Source organism: Perissodus microlepis, chromosome 4, assembly GCF_051167445.1.
Source record: "Perissodus microlepis isolate ML-2025 ecotype Zambia chromosome 4, ASM5116744v1, whole genome shotgun sequence".
Classification (NCBI taxonomy): domain Eukaryota; kingdom Metazoa; phylum Chordata; class Actinopteri; order Cichliformes; family Cichlidae; genus Perissodus; species Perissodus microlepis.
The window spans coordinates 20,560,479-20,587,725 of NC_140464.1; the positions used below are offsets into that span (position 1 = coordinate 20,560,479).

Genomic DNA, 27,247 nt, shown 5'->3' on the forward strand with positions numbered 1-27,247 from the left:
GGGGGATGTGTTCTGTTTGCTTTCAGCACTGTTAGGTAACTCACTATCTGCTAAACCTTATAAGGTATGGCTTTAGAGTGTGAATCATGTTTTTGGTTCCTCTTCACTTTTGGAGGACCATGTTCTTGGGAATATTTTCAGCTCTGTAGCCCTCTGATTTCACTGTAATTGTAGCCTTATTGAATAACCTTATACGATGGGATCAGTTTAAACAAAATTTTCCCCGGACAAGGGTTTTGTACCCTGATGGGATTTGCGAAGATAATTTGTGAGTATGTCAAGAACTGGAGAAGTGTTTAAGATTATAAATGACAATAAAATACAATGAGAGCACTCACAAACCTTTTTTAATAGCTCGGGGTATAGACAGTGTTGTAAACAACTTTATGTGCTGTTAAAGCTGCTTTTGAAGAGCTGACGTTTTCAGAAGTCAAGCTTTGCCTGTGTTAGTTTTCAGCCGTGCTTTGCTCTGCAGTTCCTCTGTACTGATTTTAAAAGGCTCCAGTCAGAGAACAGAAGGTGAGACGAGGCAGCCGAGATCTCAAACTGTGGGCGAGCTTGCAGTACTCACTGCGGAAACTTAATGTGTGCTGGCCGCGTGCTGAAAAGGACGGCCCTTCAGCACAAAATGCAAAATTTTACTTATGTTAATGTCTTCGAGCTGTGTCATTATACCACAAGGTTTCACCGTCTCTTTGTCTCTTTATGTTGTCCTTATAAAAAAAGTCGACCACATAAACATGTAGAAGCACAAATTTTTACTCCCCTCCAACTGTTCCACTTTTACAACAGTAAGCTTAACGAGCACCAGCAAGTGCTTTGCAGTAAAGGACTTGCCAATGATTCCCGGTGCTTTATACTACATAGAGTTGGTCCTACTTTGCTAATAGGGACTTCAGGTCTTTTATCTTTTCTATTATTTATAGTTTTGATAAAGAATACACTTGGATCAAACGGAAATCAAAGCTAATGTCGAAATAGATGATGTGCTTTAGTAGTAAAGATGCAAATTAGAGCCTAACTTATATTGATTTCTTAAATTTTCTAATAAAATCACCATACCTACTTACAGATGATCCCTGCTTCAAATATGTAAGTTTAAGAAAGTTTATTTTTATATTTACATTTAAAAACTTGATTTATTTATATTGATTTACTTGTATTACAGCAGGATATAGAATATATAATGTTAGAGTCGGACCGAAATAGGACTGATGCTGATACTTGGTGATATTAAAAAGCTGATATATTGGCCAATATTTTCTTTTCTTCCAGACACACAAATATAAAAAGATTTCATTAAAAAATGTGTGTTGTTCTTATTTACGCACTTACACTCCATAAGACTCAACTTGGATTAGCTGTTTGTTTGCTGTGTTCAAAACATGTTGTGAACTGGGGAGCTGAGCGCCCTCTGGTGGACAGACTGTACAATGGCAGCATTCATATCGTGCTTGAAGGGTGTTTCTCTTGTGGCCTTTTTTTTAACTTTAAAAATGTTCAATTAATAGCTGTTATAAATATCAATACCAATATACTGGGAAGTAGATATTAATTTAATATAATTTGTAAAAAAAATTACCAAACCAAAACATGTTTGCTCATTAAAGATAAACACATAGGACAGTTATAGAAACTCCTTCAGCAATGTCTGACCATCATCACCCGTTCTTCCTTTCAGGTCGCCAGCGGCTGCTCTACCAGCTGGCGGGTATGGTGCCCAGCCCTCTTCTCTTGGAGCTACTTAGCTGCCCTTTGTGTGCCAGCAGCCTGGAGACCTTGGAGCTGGAACTGGGAGACCTAGAGGGAGGCAAGGGAGAGGCAGATGGACTACACGACTTCCCTCAGGTCAGAATGGATGGTTGTGGACTAATGATGATTTTAAACCTTAATGATTAATTCACAAGTGTTGATTAGACATATAATGATGATGAGGGTGGTATATAAATAAATAAATACAATCCTTTAGTCTTCAAACCTAACACAGTGTTGTATTTATGAATTATTTTGCATAGCGCCTAAAACTACAGTAATTAAAAAGCATAAGACGTCCTTGTTGTTGTTTTGACTTATTGTATCCAAAATCTTGTATCCAGGGGGCCGATGTGAGAGGAGTGAGGGGTCGGAGCAGACGCCGTGGGGTTGTTGAATACGAAAATGGAGTGGTTCGTGCCTGGAGGGACCTCAGGGAAAAACTAAAGAGGATTGTGGAAAGTAAATACTTCAACCGCGGGATCATGATCGCTATTCTTGTGAATACTCTCAGCATGGGAATAGAGTACCACGAGCAGGTAAGACACAGGGGATAGGGTGTCGGGCGGATTTCGCTTTTCTGGGAATATGACACAAATCAGTGGTTTAAAGCTAAGAGGACTACTGGTGACAGGAGTTTAGTGAAAACGGGTAGCAAGTGTGTTTAAACAAATGCCTTTTTATGGCTCGTTCAGTCTGGGTCTGAATGAGAGGAAACGAGAGTTAGAGATGGAGGCAGAGTGAAGAGGGCTGAGGGGCTGAAGGAAATAAAGGGAAGGAGGGGGGTGGAAGGAGTCGCACCCACTCGCTTCCTCCTTCTCACACATAAATTACACGTCCAGGCACTGTCACACACTCCAGACTCACAGTTTCGACTTTATCCTCTGTGGCCAACATCTGGAAAGTTTTACATTAAATAATACCATTGCCCTTTCCCTTCTCCGGTGTCACACGGACACATTTATGTAATGATATTTCACATTTACACATAAGAACTGTTTCACTTCCCAGCAGGTCTGGAAATGGCTACAAATTCAAAGAAGAGATTCTGGTGCATGAACAAAGATCATTCCCTTCTTTCCTCTCTCTCTGTGTCTCTATGTCTCCCTCTCCAGGGGGATGTGTGTGCGTGTGTGTGCGCACATGTGAGTGTGTTTCTATCTTAGTGGCATAAACATAAGGAGTGACTAGAAGAACCATGGCCTTTTTAGGGCAATGACACACACATACACACACTCAAGCACACACATACACATGAAGCGAAGTGTTAAATACGAGTTCCTCCTCCCTTCGGTAGTCATCATCCCACATATGTTACACCTCGCCAACTTTTTGAGACTATGAGTGTAGCTGCGTGCGCGCGGAGAGGTGTATAAATGTGGGAGGCACAGTGCAGACTTTGAATGTGTGTAGAGACACAAAGAGAGAGGAAAAGAGAACAAGGGAGGCGATCTATGCTTGTTTTGGCTGCATTTAGATTTCATTTTAGAAATAGGCCGAACGTAAAATCGAGGTGTAAACTGACGTGCGCATAGTTTTCACACATGGAGCGTGGCACCCATCAGATGAGGTGCTGAGCTGATCTTTAACCTCACAAATTTCATTACAAATTAAATTACAAATTAGCGGGCCTTGATTGCAACATAAAAACTGTGTCTCTTGTTACTTAATCAAAGGTGGTTTGACAACAACAAATGCAATTTGTGCAATTTTAAAAGCACCTACTTAATTCTCATAAGAAATAACAGGTTTCTGGTTACTTTGGTTCACATGTGAAAGATTTTTTATGTGCATTAAACATTCATGTATGTTACAGTTGTATTAATCCTGTCCCTGATTAACATTCCCTGTAAAATTAAATACATAATAGATGCTAAGGTACACTGCGTAACTGAGTCCACATGATTAGGCTTAGATTTTTACAGGGCTGGTATTACGATAATCAATGTTTTTTTCTGTACACTGCTTTGCTTAAAGAGGCGGTGTGAGGTGTGCAAGTCTCTGTTTTGCTTTTTGTCCTCTTGTTCCTAAGGGCAAGGTCATATGCAGAGCTGTGTTAAAAATTCTACACTCAAAATGCCTCCTTGTGGGTACTGAGAGTATTTAATTTTGATTGATCACCGCGTTGGTCAAATGTAGGGGTGGAAGTAGAAAACCGCATCTAAAGCAATAGTCCAGAGTGCTCGATTGGGACCCTAAAACAAATTGATATACGCTTAAGAGCTTGTTATAATTGTTAAACCTCTCGGTTTCAAATGATCGCAGCAATGCAGAGTCGATTGTTGCATGAGGCTGACGACTCAAAGGCACCTTCACCGTCGTTACTAATATGAAGAAGAGTGCTTTTTTCAGCTTTTCCAGTCCAGTTTTGTTTTTCATTTGCCCAACAACTTAAAAATGCTTTTCTTTGAAGGTGAAAGGAGTAGCATATGTCGCTTTTGCTGTTGTGTGAACTCAAACCCAGGCCCCGTTGTGTAGCCTTGGGCGTGCAGGTATCCCACTCAACCAGGTTAGCTGTAGCAGCACCCACAGCTCTATACCCTTAAGTTGTTTTGATTTATTTTATTCTACCATGTCAAACATAGTGCGCTGTCCTTTTTCAACATGCTGTAAAGTGGTACACAGACTGAATAAGAATCATCTGCAAAATTCTTTTTCACTTCTCCAGTGTAAAGACGGAGGGCCACTGAGGTACTGAAAATGCCATTAAGTCCAGTGTTAAACAATAATACATGTGTCTAGTACTATGTTTGCCCAAGACAAACACTTCCTGACAGCTCTTTTGAAGTTTTATTGAATTTATTTTTGGCTTTTTGTGTGATGTTCTGTCTTTGGAAAAAAAAAAAAAAAACTTGTATTCTTTCTCTCACCACAGAAGACACCAGCAGTTATATTTGAGTCCCTTGACATTACTACTGTGCCTCCCCCCCCCCATGCTGGTGTTGTTTTTAATAGAGATGGCACGATACCACTTTTTTATGTCCGATACCGATACCGATATCATAAATTTGGATATCTGCCGATACCGATATGAATCCGATATAGTGTGTTTTTTAATCAATAAAACAGTTTTTTTTTAATATCTTGCTGCTTTTTGTATAAGTTCATATTCAAGTTAAAAAAAAAAAAACACTAAAGCTATTCTGTTATACCTGTATGCAAAAAATGCACTGCACCCAAAATATTTCATAGTTCAACAATACTGATCAATCTAATAAACTTAAACCTGCACCATCCTCCCTATTCTGGTATTTTAAAGAGTACTTAGCAGAAATATTAAGCAACCTAACTAATAGGGTTCTAAAACTCCCAGCAAAAAAAAAAAATAGGGAACAACCCCCCCACCCTCCACCTCATGATGCTCAATTGACATAATCAACTATAATTTGATGCAGTGTGAAAAAAAAATACACAGAAATCAGTTATTTTTCAAGAATAATTAAATAGATTCAACATCTTTCTTCAACAAAATTGCAGACTGCACAGATGGTACCTTCCCAATGGAAAAAGTAGTATAGCTTACTAGGGTATATTAGACTTAATAGTTACTATATACAGTAATGGACTTCTATACATTTTACATCAGATTAAAACTTTGGGTGTAAGATTCGGATAATTATTTATTAAAAGCTAGACATTTTAAATGAGAATAAGAAAGAAAAGTATGTCTTTGTGCCCCCCTTTTCCCTGTTCATGCCCTATCGGCCCCCCTGGCTAAACTTTGCTAGATCCGCCCCTGCACAGTTACCAGCCGTCAGCTACGTAGAAAAGGATCCTGTTGTAGAAAGTAATATTAAATAAATTCTAACAACAGCTTATCAAGCTTAAACGTGCTGCTGTTGTTCAGCCGCTGGTTTCCTCTTTCTGGCGCGAAGTGAGCAATAAACAAACAAGAGAGACGGACTTGCGACAGAAAAGCCGATCAGCTGATCATTGATCAGTTTCGCTATTGAAGTAGCAGCAGGAGAGGGAGAGAGAAGAGGCAGCCGCTCCATATATCGGTTGTTAAGCTTAACGCGGGAATGCTTTACAAACATTCAGAGATGAACTTACACACTTGCTTTACTTCTCTCTGGGATCACTTCCTCGGAGATGAAATGCCGGATTGCTAGCGAGGCTACAAATACACACAGCTGCTCTATCACGTGACCGTACTGCTGCATGTGCTACAGTTATGGGCCGAGTTACGCCATGTCGCAAGTTTTGCTAGGTGCTTTTTTGATATTTAATGGATCGGATTAAATTTTTTTATTTTTCTCCGATATCCGATCCAGTAATTTACGTCAGTATCGGACCGATACCGATACGTAATATCGGATCGGTCCATCTCTAGTTTTTAAGCTCCCTGAATGTCCGAGTTAACTCACAAGCTCATCAGCAAAAATGCTGTATAATTTGTAAATTTGTTACACAACCCTGTTCTTACTCCACATTACTAAACGCAATTCATATTGATAATGGGCTTACAATTATAACAGCTTTAGCAGCAAGCATTTAAACTACTGTCAATCTAGCACTGTATAACACAAGTACTATCAGTGGGTACGCATGATATTGACAGAGATGTACCATACATACATTTTTCGGCAGTTGTTAAGGTCAGCAAAGAAGTACACTATGTTGCCAAAAGTATTCACTCACCCATCCACATTAACAAATTCAGGTGTACCAATCACTTGCTACATACCGCTAAACTTCATGTGGCATTCAGATGAGCTCAAGAACAGTGTGTCAAGAGCTTTATGGGATGGGTTTACATGGCCGAGCAGCTGCATCCAAGCCTTACATCACCAAACACAATGCAAAGCGTTGGAAGCACGCCGCCAGTGGACTCTAGAGCAGTGGAGATGTGCTCCTTAATTGATGAACCACACTTCTCCATCTGGCAATCTGACAGACGAGTCTGGGTTTGACAGTTGCCAGGGTAACGGTACATGTCTGACTGCGTTGTGCCAAGTGTAAAGTTGTGTGGGGTTGTTTGCCAGTAGTTGGGCTCAGCCCCTTAGATCCAGTGAAAGAAACTCTAAATTCTTCAGCATACCAAGAACATTTTGGACAATTTCATGCTCCCAACTTTTTGTGAACAGCAGTGCAGAAACCAAGGTCCATGAGGACATGGATGAGTGAGTTTGGTGTGGAGGAAGTTGATTGGCCTGCACAGAGTCCTGATCTCAACCTGATAGAACGCTTTTAGGATGAATTAGAGGAGACTGCAAGCCAGGCCTTATCAGTGTCTGATCTCACAAATCCACTTTTGGAAGAATTGTCAAAAATTCTCGTAAACACACAGCCTTTCCAGAAGAGCTGAAGCTCATAAAGCTGCAACGTGTGAGCTGACATCATATTAAACTCTGTGGATTAAGAATGGGATGTCACTAAAGTTCCTATGCATGTGAAGGCAGACGAGCGAATACTTTTGGCAATATAGTGTATGTATATTAGCGTTGTCAGTGATACTCATAAATATGGTCTATCTGTTATGGGCCTGGGGGTTTGGGTCTACTGCTTGTTGACTCCCACATGTAGAGAGTCACAAGTGGTGTTAATAAGTCTTCCTTCTGTGGCATGAGAACTAAAATCTATCACAAGCTAAAGAGTTTCACAAACTGTGAGGGAGAGTAGAGAGAATTTATGGTTTCAGTCATGTGGGGATCATAAATATTCATTACGTGTGAATTTTGGGACTGCACAATGCTTGTTAGCAAAGACTCTTGATACTTTAAAAGAGCAAGTAAAATGAAATGTAATAAAAAGGCTAGTGGTTGAAGGGCTATTTTTTAAGAGCATTTAATGTTCGTGCAGGAGAATGATGTGAGACTGAGGTGCAATGTTGAAAGTCCACATTCACATACGCGCTATTACAATGGATTTGTAATAATGTAACAATGGCTCTCCAGCAGACTTGCAGACAAACAACAGACTTGCAATGCTTTAGTTAGTTTGTCCTGATGAGAAGCAGTGTATGAACTCAGGATGTGGCACTAGAAAATTTACTGGAGCTCAAAAATGCAGAATTCTTAATACAAGACTTGACGTTTTACAAGAGGGCCTCGGTTAAATCTTTGCTGGATCACTGAGTGTAATGTGGTAAGTGAAGTAGATTAGCAGTTATAGATTGGTGTTGGCCCCATTTGATTGATAGGGCCTGGCTGCAGCTCTGATGTTGACTGATAATGTCTCAGCTCATGGCACAAAGACTTGGAGAAAGGCTTGGAGGTAATACAGTGGAGTTACTAACTATCTTGCTTCTTCATTCTTTTGTTTTCCTTCCTGCTTTATCTCCCATGCCCTCCTCCCCCCTCTTCTTTTCTTTTGCATTCTCTTTCTTTTGCTCCATCCAGCCCGAGGAACTGACTGATGTGTTAGAGATCAGCAACATCGTTTTCACCAGTATGTTTGTCCTGGAGATGGGTTTCATGCTGCTGGCTTTCGGCTTGTTTGGATACATCAGGAACCCATACAACATCTTTGACAGCATCATTGTTATCATCAGGTAGTATTTATCCGTGCTGTTTTGTCTCCACGCAGTGAAGAAAGTGCAGAGAGACCAAAACAATCAGTAGCAGACAAGTAACAGTTGGAGGTATAGCGTGTGCCTAATTTCTCACCAACTTGAGGTTTCAGTTGTCAGGTTCAGTGCTGTGGCATCTCTTCTGTTGGTAAGATTGTCACAGTCATAAGGGAACACACGTCACTTGCTGCCTCAGCAGACTCCTTACTCTGTCAGTTGAGGTTTGCAGTGTGGCTCTCATTTAGCTTTGGGCCTTTCAAACTGTGATGTTCTGTTACTGTTACTTTTGCTTTTGAAATAGAATTAGCTTTATAATCACTACAGGTAATCCTGTTACTACTGGTGAGCCACTTTAAAACACACATGTAATTACCTCTGCCAAGGATGTCGTGTTTTTGGTAGTGTGTGCATGTGTGTCATCATTGTGCCTGCAACTTTTAGATGAATTTCAATAAAACTTTGTAGGGTTGTAGAGTGGAGTCATATTAACAGTCGATTAAAATTTGGCTTACAACTTCAAAGTAAACATAATGATTTAGTGGTCGAAAATTGACATAATTCTTATAGATTAAGGTATTTAGTTTAACATATAGAAAATAACATATTAGAATAAAATGAAATAAAATATGTCACATTTCACCTTTGACCTCTCCTTCAAGGTCAATAGATTGATTTGAATGTCAAAGTGATAATAAATAATAATAATAATAATAATAATAAATAATAAAGTCTTATAGCTCTATTTATAGTTAATGATGTAACTATATATTATTAACTATATATGGAGATTCTAAATGTCACATTATTTTATTATGAGTTTGTTATGTACATTACAGTAACAGGTTATAACCGTTTAAATACCTGAGTAATGTTCCTGAATAAGTGTAAATATATATATATTTTTGAAAAAATATATGATTTTTAAAGTAACTTTAAAAAGAACAAATAAAATACAATAAATATATAAAAAGATAATATATTTGGTTAAAAGTAAACACTCATGCTGTGCGGTATTGCAAATTTTGGTATTGATCCAATACAAAGTAAATACAGGGTCAGTAGTGCCAATACCTATACTGTTACCGATATTTTGAACTTATAAAGGCAGCTTATGTAGGTGAGAGCAGTGTGTCATGATTTATGAGATGAATCATCAATTTGGGGAATAGAAATAAACTATTGATCCTATGTTGTTAATATCGACCTGATATCAGTACCACCATTGGTATCGATACTATCGATATTTGGATCGATCCACCTTTAGTACTGCCTGGAAAGTGAGCTGCCTTGGTGGAGGTTTGTCCTCTTGTTTTGCTTTGTTTATGTGTTTTTTCACAAACAAATTGACGTAGACTGCAGATACCATCGATGCATGCATGACTGAAGTTGTCCAGTATTTTAATACTTTGTTGTGGGTTGTTCTCAGTGTGTGGGAGATAATTGGCCAAGCAGACGGTGGGCTGTCAGTCCTGCGAACGTTTCGTCTGCTACGAGTTCTGAAGCTGGTTCGCTTTCTACCCGCTCTGAGGAGACAACTCGTAGTGCTGATGAAGACAATGGACAATGTGGCCACCTTCTGCATGCTTCTCATGCTTTTCATCTTCACTTTTAGGTAGGGGCTAAACAGATTTAACATTTTTCCCACCTGTCTCTCTTCAGGCTACTTTCTAGTGATGAAATATTGATGAGTATTAATGCAAACATCCAAATGAATATGTCTGCATTTCATTTTTCTCTGCAGTATACTGGGCATGCATCTTTTTGGGTGTAAATTTAGTTTTCGCACAGAGAATGGAGACACCATCCCTGACCGAAAGAACTTTGACAGTCTGCTCTGGGCCATTGTCACTGTGTTCCAGGTTAGTTTCTGACTTACACTGTGCAACACTATAAGTTTGAATTATCTATAAGTTGGCTTTTGCTTTCCTATTTTTATGTCACATTGTCCAAACTGTGCATGACGATAACAAAATACGAGCTTACCTGTATCTACAGCTATAATATACATACACTGTAGGCATCCATTATAATAACCTGTCAGCGCCACCTCTGCTTCAGGGAAAAACAGAAAGAGACAGATATATAGGAATAACCACATGGCCTATATAAATTGCTTAGGGAGGATTCTGATGAAATTACAGATAAGGTGGTGAACTGAAGCCTCCATCTTACAAAGAACTGAAATAAATAAAAATTACTGCACATGTCCTCACGTGTTATTGGTGGCATGGAGTCTGGCACACTAACCACAACAGAGGCGAGCATATCAATATTAAAATTTAGAGATTACATTAGATTTGATTAGACTCTTTCTTTTACTACTTAATCTAGCATAAGACAAATAATTGTTATTTATCAGTCTCCCTTGAATGTTGCTAATCGGCCTTTTTACTGAAAAGAAGTGGAGCTTATTGTGTTATTGAGTTTATTGTGTGTGTGTGTGTTTGTGTGTGTTTTTATTTGAAACAGGGTTGATTCTGTAAAATGATAGAGCATCATATTTGGTTTTTTTATAATATATTTACCAGAAATGCACTAGATAGTATGCATGATGGAGTTTTTACCGACTTGTTGGCTGTGAGTGTTATTTGGCTATTCTAAATGTCTAAATCAAATGTCAAAGTCAGTCTAGATTGTGTTCGCGCGTGTGTGTGTGTATATATTGCATATTTCTGCCAAGCGTCTTCTCTTGGTCCAATGCTGTGGAAACTTCTTCCCCCAGAATCTCTCTTTCACTATCACTTCTATTTTTTGCTCTCCCTCCCTGTGGAGGTTGTTCAATCGCACATGGATTGTCCTCTTTTCTATACTGGATGCCTCAGCATAAGACCAGAACACATAATGCAGAGCACTGTCTCACTTTAGTGCTGAAGAAGCATTTTGCCCTGAACTGACTGTCATACGCTTGCAGTAGTTTTCTGGAGTAGCTACAGTACACACAAATGTATGCATGGCACATACAGTGGGGGAAATAATTATTTGATCCCTTTGTAAGTTTACTCAGAAAGAAACGAAGAAGCTCCAAAAATCCAGAAAATAAATTACGTAAAAGTTATAAATAAATTTTCCCGTCATTTAGTGAAATATGCATCTGATTCCAAAACCAACCCACAGATTACAGTCAGTCAATTACAGATACTACTGATCTCAGCTCATCATGACTATAAAGCACACCTGTCCACAGAATCAGTTTCTTCCATTACAACCTCATCACCACCAGAGGCACAGCCACACTGTTGTTAGAGGACATCAGGAATAAGACTGCAGACCAGCACAAGGCTGGAATGAGCTACAAGACCATTAGCAAAAAGGTGATGAGAAGGTGACAACCGTTGGTGCCATTATTCAGAAGTGGCGGAATTATAAAATGACCATCAATCGTCCTCATGATCATGAGAAAGGTGGTAGACATCCCAAATGATCTGAAAGCAGTTGGGACCACAGTCACCAAGAGCACCTTTGGTAACACACTACAGTAGTGGATTGAAGTCTTGCAGCGCCCACAAGGATCCCCTCCTCAAGAAGACACATGTACAGGCCCGTCTTAAGGCGGCTAGTAAAACAAATGATTCAGAGAAAGCTTGGGAGAAAGTGCTGTGGTCAAATCCCTACAGTTAAGCACAGAGGTGGGAACATTATGCTTTGTGGCTGTTTTTCTGCTAAGGATGCAGGATGACTTCACTCCATTAAGCCAATGGATGGGTCTGTGTACTGTAAATTTTGGATGGAAACCTCCTTCCCCCAGTATTACAATGTCCTAAAGCATACAGCACCACCAAGGCAAGAAACAAGTGGCTAAAGAAGAAGTGCATTAGGGTCATGAAGTGGTCCAGCCAGTCTCCAGACCCCAGTCCTATAAAAAAAAATCTGTGGAGGGAGCTGAAGCTTTGAACTGCCAATCAATTTATAACTTTTATGTTTTATGTGTACATATTTATGTATACACACACACATACATACAAGCACAGTGAAGTAGGAGGGCAGAGTTGGAGCTTGCAGACATGCAAACACACATGTAGACTCACAAACTTCCCATGTTAACCTATAGACAAACAGTATATGAAAATGAAGTATTTCGCCAGTAAAAGCAGCCGAGCATTTCATGTCTTCATGTTAATTTCTGCCAATATCTAAGGCTTGAACTTCTTATCCCCACTTTTAGTTTAATATCTCTAAACCTCACATCTCCCCTGTCCTGAATTTCTGCTTCTCCTTTCTTGTTAATGTGTGTGTAAATCGCTGTGTGTGCCATTCATTTCATAGATTCTTACCCAGGAGGACTGGAATGTGGTGTTGTATAACGGCATGGCTTCTACCTCTCCATGGGCGGCTCTCTACTTCGTTGCTCTTATGACATTTGGCAACTATGTGCTCTTCAATTTACTAGTGGCCATCTTGGTTGAAGGCTTCCAGGCTGAGGTGAGAAGGACTCGGACTCGTTGGTTTTTACATACAATAAAGGGTTCAGTATTTTTGGATTGTCCTGGTTTATGAGCGGTCACCATTTTCCAGTATGCTACTTGTAGGCTTGTTTTACATTTTCAAAGCTGGTAATAAGGCACTCATATTTGTGCACACAATGTTCATAAAAGACAAAAATCCTTTTTATTCCCTGCAAATTTCCTGTAGTTTAGCATAGTAAAGCCTTTGAAGAACATAAGGAGGAAGGGGAATTTCCCAGTCACTATCAGTCCTTTATCATTCAACCATGTGTGCCCAGTGTATCTTTGGAGCAATTTAATTTGCTCATGGTCTGGGTGTTGATTGAAAAAAATTTTCCCTGTGATGTTAAAGTCAAAACAAAATGGGAAGCCAATACAGAAATATCATTGTTGTCATGTATGCATGTGTTACAGGGTGACGCTAATCGGTCAGAGTCAGATGATGACAAGAAATCGGACAACTTTGATGAGGACGAGAAGATAGAACAGTTCAGAGACACAGGTAATGGTGTTTTCATGATATTCCTTTTCTGCTTTTACAGCTGATTGATCAGTAAAAACTGTAGTGAAAGCAGCAGGAGAAATAAAGCAATATGAAGCATTATAATATAGTACTGTGTATAACTCTCCTCCACAGAGCTAAAGCTCTCACTGATGATGACAGGTAATGGTCACATTGACCCTCGTGGCTCTATGGCTCCTCCCATAATCATGCGCACAGCAGCCACACCCATGCCTACACCTAAGAGCTCTCTTGGACCTGAGTCCATCCTCGGGGATGAGCTCATGTACATAGATGGAGCACCTCAATATAGTGAGGTAGGACTGGGTTTTCCTGAGGCAGGGGTCGGTCACCCAGAGTCCCGACGGGGAAGCTCAACATCAGTGGAGCCATACGATCCGCCTTCTCTGGTAAGTTATATGAAAGTCTTCATGTAAATACCATGTATAGTACAATATCTTCAGTTAATCGTGAGTTTATTATTCCTGGTGGACTCACTGAAGATTCAGTAGATGTTATGAGGCTTGTTCTTTTATTTGAAAATCCATTTTCCTTATTGCTGATTCAAAATAAAAAAACTCACATCAACAATTTTTTTAAAAAGGGTAGAAGATATGAGACCAGCTTCATATGTGCATACCCAGTGGTTTCAAATGGAGTACCAAATATGGCCTAAAGAGCCAGTGAGCCCAGTGAGGTAACACTAGAACTAATCACAAGCTTCAAATGCTTCATTTCACAGAAACCAATCAGATCCACTTTTGTCATATTTGTGACATTTAGCAACACCAGTTCTGTGAATTCTAATCTGAGTGAGAGAATAGCTAAGATTCAGTCAGGCTTTAGGGATGCTTGACTTAGCTGAATTGATTTAACATTATTATATCATTTTCACTGGCGTATACACATATGCAGAAGGGAGAGGTGGTTTGGGAAGGTAGCGGATAAGCTGCCAAGTCTCTGAAGGGGGCATGCTCACTTAACCACATTTACAGCTGCAAGTCACGTAATTAGGAGGTCAGTGTGACACAAGGAGAGCGAGTATTCCAAAACTGGAAAATAATTTGGACACAGAGAGCCAATCATAGTCTTGTGTTACATGAGGGGGAACAAAAAAGTGTTTGTAACTAAAGCATTTGGTCAAGTCTCAATGTTATGTCTATGAAATGTAGTTCGCAGCTTGCTAATTTAACAACATTGAGAGAGATTGTGGGAAAAGCAGTATTCAATATGATAATTACTGTCTCAACGGTTGAGAACCATAATGAAAATTAAGCTAATAAAAGCCCTTTGTTTGAGAGACTCATCAGAAATTTTACTGTGGAAGAGTGGGAAAAAGTATGAGAACATATGAAACGTTGTCAAATTTAAAATGATGCTACTCTCAGCAGATGATGAAAAGTTTTAACTGTTAGCCTTTTAAAAGCTGCTGTAACCGACATTCATTTTCACAACCACACATTACGCTCGCCCCTATTTTCTGTCTCATCAGAGCCTCTCTAGTCCCGGGCGGCGTTCTCCTCTTCCTCCCCGTGGCTCTGGAAGCTCATGGGGAAGTCGACGCTCCAGCTGGAACAGCCTGGGAAGGGCACCGAGCCTCAAAAGGCGAGACCCCAGCGGAGAGCGGGAGAGCTTGTTGTCTGGGGAAGGTGGAGAGGATGAGGATGCCAGGGATGGCAAAGTGGAGGCAGGGGGAAACAACAGACTAAAGCCGGGGTCCTTGGAACTGCTGCAGGCGTCTACTCTCTGCCCTTCTGTGGTAGCAGACTATGGTGACTGCAATGGGAGGACTGTGACCTACAACCCGAACGTGAACTCCGACCCCAAAGAAGACTCCTCCCCAGAGGACGATTTGGACGATGATGTAAGTGGTGTTTGGTTGTTTCGTTTACTCTGCGGCTCGTTTTTACAATTAAATACAGATGCTCGTGGATGGATTTTGAAATGTTATGCAAATTCCTAATCTGTGCTCTCTGTGACTCTGTTTACACATTTTATTTCATTTTCTTCTCTCCTCTTGCAGTTCTCCCCTTCTGCCCTTTGCTTTCGCTTACTTTTGTATATAAATTAGAGTGTGCATTTTGTGTTCACACTGCAAAGCCTGGAGGGACACTAATTGTCATGCCTCAATTGATTAGTTTAGGCACTAATTGTTTTCTCAGTGGGTACAAAACAACTTGAGTACATGCAATCAGCACACTTATATATTTGTGCGTGAAAAACCTGGAGAGGCCCCCTTCCACTTCCCCCTCCTCGGTGGTTTTGGATGACCTCTTACGCGACAGTGTTCATGGGTTTATTGGCTCCAAATTGAGTTCATAATGCCATGAAATCCGCAGAAACAAAAGCCCTCTCCCCCGGCGAAGTGGATAAGTGAGGCTTAATACAGACAGTGTATTGATGCATGGGTGTGTGTTTCAATGCACACTTGGAAGGGTATACACTGCGTGTGTGCACACGTTGTGCCAGCTGAGGTGTGCACATGCACGTTCTTCTCTGTGAGTGTCTATCTCAGATTATGGGCTTCGACTCCAAGGAGAGCTGAGCGGTCGGTTCTTGTCACAGGCGCACACACGCAGGATACGCCCAGACGCACACGTGCTCACATAATGGGCAGCCTGCCAAATAAGCAGTTTCTGAGAGGCCTAACTTTGGGTTGTTTTTAATTACAATCCTGAAGTGCAGAAGCTGCGCACCTAAGCTTTCTTCTGTTTGTTTTATTACAAACTTTAATGAGTTTCAAAACACTTTCTATTGAGCTTGTGGCCTAGCTAAGTTGGAGGTCCGCCTGTTATGGTCCCAATTATCTCCCTTTACTTATGCAATGAAACACGTGTTTACTATGCCCCCATGGATTTAAGTGCAGAACGGCTAACATCAGCAACACCGTGGAAACTCGGCTTAAAGCCGTGCATTGCTTCTCTCTAATAGGATTTGCAGTGTAATTGTTGACGGGTCGTGCACATTAGATTCGTCATAATACAGTTTTACTTCCACTGATAAACATAATATATAGTTTTGGCAATGACATTTAGCAGCATTCAGTTATATAAAAAGCTCTTGGGCTTACGCAGTTTCTCCACCTTCAAGGATTTTTTTTGCATGAGTTAATGTTCTAGCTGATCTTCAGTCGGGGTTTAAGGAGTGCACGCAGAACAAAAAGTAATAAAATTTTTATTGCTCGGATTCTACAGATTGCATGCATAGTTTGTGGAGCAGCTGTCTATTTTTGGAGAAGAGCGCATCGTCCTTTTAGTAGCCTTGCTTCTAATCTACAACAATCTCAGCATTGATTAAATATTTATCAGTTGCATTAGCTTTGATGTGTATATTAATATGTGTAAAAATGTGAAAAAGTATATCTGCCAGAATACTGAACCTTTAGATTTGCAAGACAAACCATTTGGAGTTTTTCACTGGGTGAGATTTGACGCACTTAGCTTTGACTGTAGCAGACATGACGGTAACAACAGTAATAAACATTTCACCAAATGCAAAGGTGACACCTATAGTTGGTTCGGAGATATTGACAGAGAAAGTAGTTTTGTTGTTAGTGTTAATGACGTTGATGTGCAACCATTGTTTCCTGCAGGCTTCTTTTTGCTACTGGACCAGGAAGGAGTTCCATAACATGAAGCCCCGATGGTGCAAAGAGCATGAAGACTGGACGCTGTACCTGTTTTCTCCAGAGAATCCGTAAGACACACACACACACACACACACACACACACACAGTAGTATTTTCATCCTGCATCGACTTGCATTCATATCTTGGAGATTTACCCTAATCCTGTAGGATCACAGTTACTACACTTACACTAATCCTAACCCCAAACTATTTATACTAAGGCACAATGATTTACATTTTCAGCATTAGCTTGTGTCACCAAAGTGTGATTGCACTGGCAGATTTATGTCCCACCAGCATGACTTTCGCACACACACACGGATCCATACGAAGAATTCAGTTCGTTACGTTGTCGCCCTCTGCCATCCATTTGGGCGGTGGGGCGATCGTGGCTCAAAGAGTTGGCAGTTCGTCTTGTAACCAGAAGGTTGCTGGTTCGAGCCCCGACTCGGACAGTCTCGGTCGTTGTGTCCTTGGGCAAGACACTTCACCTGCCGCCTACTGGTGTTGGCCAGAGGGGCCGATGGCGCGATATGGCAGCCTCGCTTCTGTCAGTCTGCCCCAGGGTGGTAGCTGTAGCTTGCCTCCACCAGTGTGTGAATGTGAGAGTGAATGAATAGTGGAATTGTAAAGCGCTTTGAGGGCCCTGAAAAGCGCTATATAAATGCAATCCATTATTATTTATTTATTTATTTTTTTTCTGCTTACTCACTGGCCTATTCCTCTCTGGTTCTTCTTTTTTTTATTTAACTATTTCTGTCTCTTGTATTTTTTACTGAATTCTCACTATTATTTATTTGATTATTAGTTTTAATAAATGATGGATATTTTATTGTTTTATCAGAGTTGCGTGTATGTTTGTCTGTGTTTTTTTTTAATTTACTGTTTTTTTGGGGGGGGTTTAGGTTCCGTATGTGGTGCCAGAAAGTGATCTCTCACAGACTGTTTGACCACATAGTTCTAGTTTTCATCTTTCTCAACTGCATCACCATTGCTCTGGAAAGACCTGATATAAAAAATGACAGCACGGTAAGACACACACACACACACACACACACACACACACACACACACACACACACACACAGCCAACACACACCAGAACTATTTTATTTAGTTTCTATCTCTTATAAATGATCCTTAATTAAGTAAGAGAAACAGGCAAAATTTCCTCTGTTATATGTGATGCTTTGATGCTTTTTATCCCTGCCATTGTTACCTGTAGTAAATCAACCTTTGGTTTCTTGCATGGGCTTCACATACACTCAGCTTGTGCTTTAGTCTGGGTCCTGGGGTCTTTCACTACATTCACATAGTAAAAAAGAAAGTGCATGCTTTTTAAATTCTAAGGTTTTAGATATCTGTAAATAATGTGGTCCTTAACAGGTCTTAAAATTAGGCAAATACAACCTCAGATATGAGGTTGTCCATTAACAGTTAACACATTACATTAACAATGTCTTAGACTCTGCAAGCCTCAGTTAACGTTTCAAATGTTAAAGTTAATGAAGGTAGAGTTAGAAAAAAGCCAAAGAAGTATGTCTTGTTTGGAAGGGTTGCCTGGAGAAAGGCTCTTTTCTCTAAAAAGAACATGGCAGCATGGTTTAGGTTTGCAAAGCGCCATCTGAACAAACCACAAGAATCCTGGAACAATGTCTCTTGGACAGATAAGACCAAAGTGGAGCTGTATGGCCATTATGCACAGTGCCACATTTGGTGAAAACCAAACAGAGCATATCAGCACAAACACTCCATAGCGACTGTCAAGCACGGTGTTGGGGGTGGTGACTTGTGCTTCTTTTGCTGCCACGAGATCTGGCCACCTTGAAGCCATTGAGTCAAAGATGAACTCTATATACCAAAGTAGTCTAGAGTCATCTATCCTGCAGCTGAAGCATAGTCCAAATTGCTTAATGGAAAAAAAATCTACAACAGAAAGGCTGAAAAAGAAAAGAATCAAGGTGCTACAATGATGTATTTGTTTTCAACTTTGTCAGCTTTGCCTTCATTTTCTATTTTCCAAAGTAAATTAGTAAAAGCAAACAATTACAAAACATTTATTCACAATATATCACATTATGTGCTTTTTGGTGCTTGATTGATGATTATTTGCAGAAAGCTTAGAAAAAAATTGTCACTAACCGCTGTGTGAGGCAAGGAAGGATAGGACCCGAATGCAGGGCTCTCAGGCAGAACGTGAACTCAAAAACAGCTTTATTGCCAGATTCACAAAAAAACATTAGCTAAACTGGGAAGGCGCTAGAAACTAAAATAAACAGAGAGCACACAGCATCGAGGGATGGCAACAGACAGAAGGAGATACAGACAATATGTACACAAGAGGGTGTCAGGGCAGAGAGGAAACACCTGGGGAACACAGCTGAACATAGTCTGACTGAAGAGACAGGGGAGCCACATTACATTACACATACAGGACAGATGACCATGAGAATAAAACAGGAAAAAGACGGGCCAGACACAGGAAGACAGGGAACACAAACACTGAGGCGAGACTGACAAAAAACAGGGAGCGAGGGACAGAGACTTGACCTTTATAACCAGACGTGACCACACACAGGGGACGCAGGGGAGGACCCACCAAGAAGAGACTAATACCGACTGGACACAGAAGGGAACAAAATCGAACAAGAACTATGAACTAGAAACATAACAAAACTGAACATTAGCATATCAATAGTTGGGTTGAAGACCCAGGAGCATGATAAAAATCATTTTATTAAAGTGTACAACAGCTGAAAGAATAAAACCTTTAAAAAGACACATTTTAGACTGATGCTAGATACTCTGTACTCTGTAGTGTGGTGTGGCGTGTGCTACATGGTATGTGGGCTGAAATATAATATCACTCTCTTCTTTAGGAGCGACATTTCCTGAGTGTGTCCAACTATATTTTCACTGTGATCTTCCTAGCAGAGATGGCCATTAAGGTAAGAATCATTTCCTTTTCTTTCTTCTGTAGATGAACCTTTTTCTATTTTATACTGGATCTAGATTATTGTGATTACTGCCTTGTGTACAGCTTAATTTGTATTTTAATAATTCCCAGGTTGTAGCTCTTGGTTTCTGCTTTGGGAAGCAGAGCTACCTCCAGTCCAGTTGGAACATTCTGGATGGTGTATTGGTGTTTGTGTCTCTGATCGACATTTTGGTTTATCTGGCCTATCATGGTGAAAACAGGATCCTGGGAATTCTGAGAGTACTTCGCCTGCTACGAACACTTCGCCCACTGAGGTACATGTTGGATTTTCTTTTGTATGTGGATACTGTCTTCTCAACTTTTGGGGGTTATAGTGTAGTGGTTTGCATATTTGCCTAAAGTACAAAAGATCCATATGTTGATCCCAGGAAGACACACAAGGAATCTAGAGTAAATATCTGTTGAATCATGTGCAAATTTGCAGTGCTACTTTATATTGTCAAAAGTATTTGCTCATCTGCCTTCACACATATACACTTCACTGACATCATATTATTAATCCATAGGCTTTAATATGATGTCGGCCCACTCTTTGTTCTGGGAAGACTTTCCACAGGGTTTAGGAATGTTTGTGGGAATTTTTGACCATTCTTACAGAAGTGTATTTTTGTGCACTGGTTTGCAGTTATATTGGAACAGGAAGGGGCCAATCCCAAATTGTTCCCACAAAGCTGGGAGCATGAAATTGGCCAAAATGTCTTGGTTGTTGTTTCAGCATTTCAGCATTTCAGCACAAGAGTTCCTTTCACTGGAACTAAGAGGCAGAGTCAAACTCCTGAAATACAACCGCACACTTGGCACAGTGCAGTCAGACAAGTACTGTTCCCTGGGCAACCGCCAAACCCATACATTCGTCACTCTAGAGAATCCATCTCTACTGCTCTAGAGTCCTATGGTCCTATGCTTTACAAACACTGCATCCGATGCTTTACATTGCACTCGGTGATGTAAGGCTTGGTTACAGCTGCTCGCCATGGAAATCCATGGATAAAGCTCTCTACACACTGTTCTTGAGCTAATCTGAAACCAGATGAAGTTGGGAAAGTTGGGAATCTCAGTGCATGATGCGACTCAGTATTTGCTAACCCTGCTCTGTGAGCCTGCTACTACCGCTCTGCAGCTGAGTTGATGTTGTTCCCTGTAGCTTTAACTTTGTTAAAATCCCACTAACACCTGACTGTGGAATATTTCGTAGTGAGGAAATTTCGCGACTGGATTTGTTCCACAGAGGTGGCCTCCTATCACAGTATCACGGCCGGGACTCACTGAGCTCCTGAGAGTGACCCATTCTTTAACAAATGTTTGTAGAAGCAGTCTGCGTGCCTGTGTGCTTGATTATATACACCTGTGGCCATAGAAGTGATTGAAACACCTGAATTCGATGATTTGGATGGGTGAATGAATACTTTTGTCAGTGTGGTGATGGAAGGGATCCCTTAGGAATAAGGGGAAATTCGAAAGTAGCTTTTATATATTGATGCACATGTGCTGGATACTTTTTTGTTGCTCTACCTTGTTTGGGTTCTAGTTTTTTAATGTGCTGCATTTATTGGTACTTGTGTTAAACATGTTTTGGTTTGCGTGTTCCAGGGTGATCAGTCGAGCCCCAGGATTAAAGCTTGTTGTGGAGACTCTCATCACCTCTCTTAGACCTATTGGGAACATTGTTTTGATATGCTGCGCCTTCTTCATTATCTTTGGAATCTTGGGGGTCCAGGTAATCACTGTTCCACGACACAGAGATGCCTTACACTTTTTGTTGCTTAAATGTCACTCAGTATCCAATCAACAATTAGCTTTTTGTTTGAGCATTTTTGAAAGAATGACAGTTAGGTGAAGTGTGAAAAGAAACAAGTTGACCTGGTATTACCCAAGGACTGAGGAAAACGTATGATAATAATATGTTCTACGAAACTTCCCTTTATTTCTTTATTTCTGGCATTATAAGCTACAAACTCTGGTACATAACATGCAAATGGCTACCATAATAGCCCCGCAGATAACTCTCTCTATGTTTTTCTGTTTCACTCTAGCTGTTCAAAGGGAAGTTCTACCACTGTGAAGGTCTGGACACAAGAAACATCACCAACAAATCAGACTGTCTGCAGGCTAACTACCGCTGGATACGAAAAAAGTACAACTTTGACAACCTGATTCAGGTAACAAACAATAGATTGAGGGTGAGATTTGGCAAAAAAGATGGGGCATGAGTGTAGAATCAGCACTGCACAATCTCACTGTGAGCTGTTTTAACTAACTTTACAGTACTGTACAAAAGTCTTGAGCTATCCCTCATTTTTTAATATTTTGTTTCCAAGGAGCAAGGATGAGTTTTTAATGAGGTTTTGAGAAACAGTTCTCCAGGCTTTCTGCAGAGCTTTCAGAGTTTTTCTTTGGACACTTGCTTATTTTCAGTCCAATCCTTTTAATTTTTGGTATCCAGTTGTTTCATAATTTTTTAATTGGTTTTGATAAATCACCTTGCTGCATCTTCAGCAAATAATTACTTAAAAATGTCCCACACTTCTATGACATATTTCATGGTATTAATATATTATGTTATTATTATATGCAGAACAGCACAAAATCACCTAAGGCTTTTAAGCTTCTAGTAATGATGGAGAAATAGAGTTACATGTCAGCATAACACTAATCTAGATGGTATGTACATAACAAAACTGATCACATGTGTAATGACTTCCTGTATTGTTTGTGTTTAATATCCAGGCTCTGATGTCTTTGTTTGTGCTGTCGTGTAAGGATGGCTGGGTTACCATCATGTATGATGGGCTGGATGCAGTAGGAGTGGACCAACAGGTAATGGTGTGAGAAATTGCTAAGCTGTAAAATTGCCTTGTGTCAGGTACACAAAAAAATACCTTTGTAGTGTTAATCTACATCCACCCTCGAAGTGATTACTTATTCGTGGATCACTTTGAAGGTGACAGTAAGTCGTAGGCGGACGTTCCATGATCCAGTTGGCCCAGGAAATCCTCATTGGTAGTCACTTCAGTTGCTCACTTCAAAGTTTAGAAGTTTATCTGAGATCCCAACCACTTCATGTTGCCAAATGTCACGTTCTCTAGTCTGTGGTTGTGACATCACTGCATATCGCGTCAAGTGTGCACACAGCTTTAAGTGAGAAAGAGAAAACAGTTTAAAAGGTGGAGCTTTCGGTGAACGTTTTCCAGGGATTTGACCTGCTTCTGAATGTTGTAAGTGATAAGATACTGACAGTTTGGGTGCTGGTATCTCTTCTACTTGCACAACGATGATCAGAAGAGCTAAAAGTCCTTTTCTTTTTTGTTTTCAGTAAGAAATATGCATAAAAAAACTGAAAAAGTAAATATTCTCTGCTGTCTTCTGCTTTCCTCAGCCTAAAAGGAACAACAATCCTTGGATGCTCCTCTACTTTATCTCCTTCCTGCTCATCGTCAGCTTCTTCGTCCTTAATATGTTTGTTGGGGTTGTGGTGGAGAATTTCCACAAGTGCCGACAGGACCAGGAAGAGGAGGAGGCGCGCTTACGGGAAGAGAAGAGGCTCAGAATGAAAGAGAAAAAGCGCAGGAGTAAGGAGAATGAAGGGGCTGGTCGGTAGTCTATTTTTCTGAGCACTGCCTGCTTTCAGAGCCTGAAAAAAAGAGAACGGGAATGAGAAAAAACAAACAAACAGGGATACATGTGTATATATAACAGACTTAAACATTAAAAGAGGGAGAATTTAAAAGACTGGCTAGCTCACGCAAACAGTGATCGATCACTGACAGAGGGCGTGGACTACATCAGTCTGATGCATGCAAATGCATGACTGCAGCCCTACTCTTACCCTTTTTCTAACACTGCATGAAAAACTTGAGCAGTTGTTTTAACCTAAATCTTTGTATGCTCACCCTTTAATCAATGGAACTGCCACCAGTTTAGTGTAAAAGTAGTAACAGTACTTAATCTATTTTAAATAGGTCTCAGATACCAAATCTAAATACAACAAAACCTGTAATAAGCTAACTTTTGTTTTTGGTTTCATTACTTTTAAAAAGCGCCTTTATAACACTTGCTGCATGTGAAAGTAATTAACGGCTGCATTTCTCCAGATGTCTTTGGAAATTTTGCTAGCAAAATTTGAATTGGTGAAATGCCAGTAAACCCCTCCCTCCTTGCGAATGCATGTGCAACACTGACCATGAAATGGTTCTTGTCACTAATAGAAGAAGAAGGATATTTCCTGTAAACACGCTTTGACTGGCAGACTCAGAAACATAGCAGACACTTTGGCTGCTATACCTGTAAACACCTTGGGTAGCTGCGCTGTTAGCATATGTTAAGTTACGTAGATAAAAATTGTTGTTTGTTGCACCTTATAGCTAATGCAAGGACATGCTGGTAGAATCATCAGAAACACACCACCCACTGCAATCATGATTCAAAGTACTGTACAGTCACAATACAAAAGAGTATTTCATTTAGGGACTTGATTGTGAATGAGAGAAATTTGTAGAAGTATTTTGTCTTATATTTATTTACGTAATTGCAGAGTTACATTTTAAGGCAGTATATGGTGTGAGCAGAACACAGCTATTTCATGTTCTAATGGCACCATGTCTCACTGGTCTAAAACTGCTCTTGATAAATGTAATATAAGCTACTTGAATGTCTCAGAGGAATAAGCCTGTTCATAGGGATTTGGGCATATGATCAATCAAAACTCACTGATCAATCAAAAAACGAATGTAGTTTTAGACTACTGAGATTTTTTTTCCTGCAAGTATTTTAGAGAAAAGTGGCTCCAGTGTTTGTTCAACAGCACCCCCTAATTCTCAAACTAAAATCTTAAGGAATTTGACCGCAATATTAACTGATTAATTTGAAATTGAGCTCAATTTAAAGGGTTTAGATTATCGCTAAAGCAGTACAAGCTGAACGATCTCATTTGTTAAAGGATGGTGTTGTTGAACATACCCTGCACAGCCCCTCTAAATCCTAGTTTAAAAAGAATGGCATGAAAGCATGCAGTAGATGCATAGGGCAGGGCATGGTATACGTGAGAGTATGTCATAGACATTCACATACACGTTCGATAATTACAGTGGACATGTGAGTATACAGTCTAGTTGGATAACAAGCACATATAAATAGCCAGGGTCTCATTTGTAAAACACTTGTTGTATGTTGGCACCATAAAATGTATAAATGCACACAAAAGCAAAAAATGCCATCCACCAAGATATCAATTTGGATTGGCTTCTTCTGTTCATACACAATGTAGTCCTAACCTATATCTGTGACCCTTGACTGGGTAGTGCTATCTCAAACAGCAGCAAGTTTCACACTTACAGAAATGATAACTGAAACATTCAACCACAAGTTTAATTAGCGTCAACATTCTGACTATTAACCTAATATTAAATATGTAAACATGGCATTAACATGCATAACCATAAAACATTTGAAACAGCTAGTTAGCATTGGTAATGGTATTTTCAGTGCCGCTGGACTTCCTTAATCTTACTAAAAATTGGCTTATGTTTCCTCCTCCTCTAATGTCACTCTAACTTTTGATTCTTAAGAGTGCAACATGCACGGGACTTGCTTATCATTACGTATGCACAATTGAGGTCAGAAGTTTACATCCACTTATCGTAGGCATGAATTTCATGGTAATTTTGGGCTTTCAATGATTTCTTTGAACTGTTCTTTTTCCAGGGTCGAATCATTGTACAGCACACATCTTTGACCACTTAAACAAACAAGAATTAGGTGCACAAATATATTCATACATCCCCACTAATATTTGGTGTCTCTAAGCAATTTGTGCTTCGACCAGATGCTTTTGGTCACCGTCAACAACCCTCTGGCATAATGCTGGCAGGATATTTAACAACTTGTCTTGGCAGAGTTGGTAGAGTTCATTTTTATTGATTGGTGTCATGGCACGGACTCAGCTTTTAACACATGTTCAATAGGGTTAAGGGCGGGGCTTTGGGAAAACCATCCCAATAGCCTAATGTTAGCCTGTGTTATCGTTTCAATATTAGCTTTGATGGATGTTTAAGATCATTGTCCTTTTGGAACACCCAATTATATCCAAGTTTCAACCATCTAGCTGTTGATTTGAGGTGAAGTTGAAGAATTTAGAGATAGTCAGTAATTTCTTCCGTCTTCAAAGCATGATGATACCTCCGCCATGCTTGACAGCTGGTACAGTTTTCTTAGGATAGAAAGCCTCATCTTTACTCCTCCTAACACACTTCCTGTCATTTTGGCCAAATAGCTGAATTTATGTCTCCTGACCATAAAACTTTTCACTTGGTCCAAACCCTGTCAGTCCATTGTGATGTAAAATGAATTTCACTGTGGACACTGATGCTGGTGTTCCAGCAGTTTCCAGTTCACTGCAGGCTTCAGTCTTAGTGGTTCCCTGGGTTATTCCTCAACATCTTAACCGATTTCCTCTCATCTGAGGGTCAGAATTTGGATCTTCTTCCGGATCTTGGCAAATTGGTGACATATTCAAGTAACTTGTACTTAAGTGCAGTTGTTTAAAGTGATAGTTCTCTGCAGAAATCTATGGTTATTTAGGAAAAAGAAAGCCACAACTTGTTTACATCTATAATTTTATTTCTTAGATCTTCTCTGAGTTCTGTGGACTTTCAAATTGTTTCGAGTATTGGTCAATCCAATGAGTTCTGTCAAACAAAGAGAACTAACAGTTGTAGTCAGTCACGATCACTAACAAGAAGCTGAAAGGCCTTGGTGTTTGTAGAGCCTTCAGCACCTTTATTAAAAGATTTAAGTGAGTGAATGTGTATATTTGAGCTTTTATGTAAACTTTTGTGGATTATAGAAAATCAAAAATAAATTCAGTGATGTGTGTCTAATTTTAGTTTTTTTTAAAGATGTATGCGGTACAATTATTCCACCCTGGAAAAGAACAGTTCAGTTTTCACGAAAATCCATAAATCCCCATGATGTTCGTGTGGATGTAAATTTTTAAGTAGAACTGTACGTGTGCAAATTTAAGTACAAAAGTATTTTGAGTAATAATACTAAATATGAGATCCCTTTAAAAAATGAATACGTACCATAAATATCTTAGACTTCGTGTTACTCTCATGTCCTCACTTATTTAAACAAGCCACACAAGCAGTAGCATGCACATACTGTTTAAGGAACAGGGACAATGGGAGCACCACCGCTGTGAGTAAGTTTACAATTAGAGGATCAGTGGGTCGCCTGGTCTGCTCAAGGGCCTCTCTGGTGTGACATGCGTACCAAAATAGCAGAATCTTATTAAGGCACAAGCATATTTTGGTGAATAAAGTATGAAATGGAACAGCAGTGGTGGTTGCCTTCTCTTTGCCCCTCTGCCTTCCGGTGCACACTGCTACACATACAACACTTTATATTCAGACAACAG

General features: G+C 39.9%; 1 protein-coding gene across 3 annotated transcripts in view; it reads left to right on the forward strand.

Moving 5' to 3' along the window:
• The window catches only part of cacna1ha (calcium channel, voltage-dependent, T type, alpha 1H subunit a), a 135,712-nt gene that overhangs the window by 86,313 nt on the left and 22,152 nt on the right, over positions 1–27,247 (forward strand). For 2 of the 3 annotated variants that reach the window (XM_084926412.1, XM_084926410.1), the window contains exons 11-27: positions 1,682–1,848; positions 2,097–2,291; positions 8,094–8,245; positions 9,690–9,875; positions 10,005–10,122; positions 12,527–12,682; positions 13,120–13,207; positions 13,343–13,617; positions 14,700–15,071; positions 16,800–16,903; positions 17,741–17,864; positions 19,715–19,783; positions 19,903–20,087; positions 21,424–21,550; positions 21,867–21,992; positions 22,561–22,650; positions 23,210–23,423. In XM_084926412.1, coding sequence (XP_084782538.1) covers positions 1,682–1,848; positions 2,097–2,291; positions 8,094–8,245; positions 9,690–9,875; positions 10,005–10,122; positions 12,527–12,682; positions 13,120–13,207; positions 13,343–13,617; positions 14,700–15,071; positions 16,800–16,903; positions 17,741–17,864; positions 19,715–19,783; positions 19,903–20,087; positions 21,424–21,550; positions 21,867–21,992; positions 22,561–22,650; positions 23,210–23,423 — 2,748 coding nt within the window. The remainder of the gene's footprint in view (positions 1–1,681; positions 1,849–2,096; positions 2,292–8,093; positions 8,246–9,689; positions 9,876–10,004; positions 10,123–12,526; positions 12,683–13,119; positions 13,208–13,342; positions 13,618–14,699; positions 15,072–16,799; positions 16,904–17,740; positions 17,865–19,714; positions 19,784–19,902; positions 20,088–21,423; positions 21,551–21,866; positions 21,993–22,560; positions 22,651–23,209; positions 23,424–27,247) is intronic. The other variant, XM_084926411.1, reaches the window with a different exon arrangement.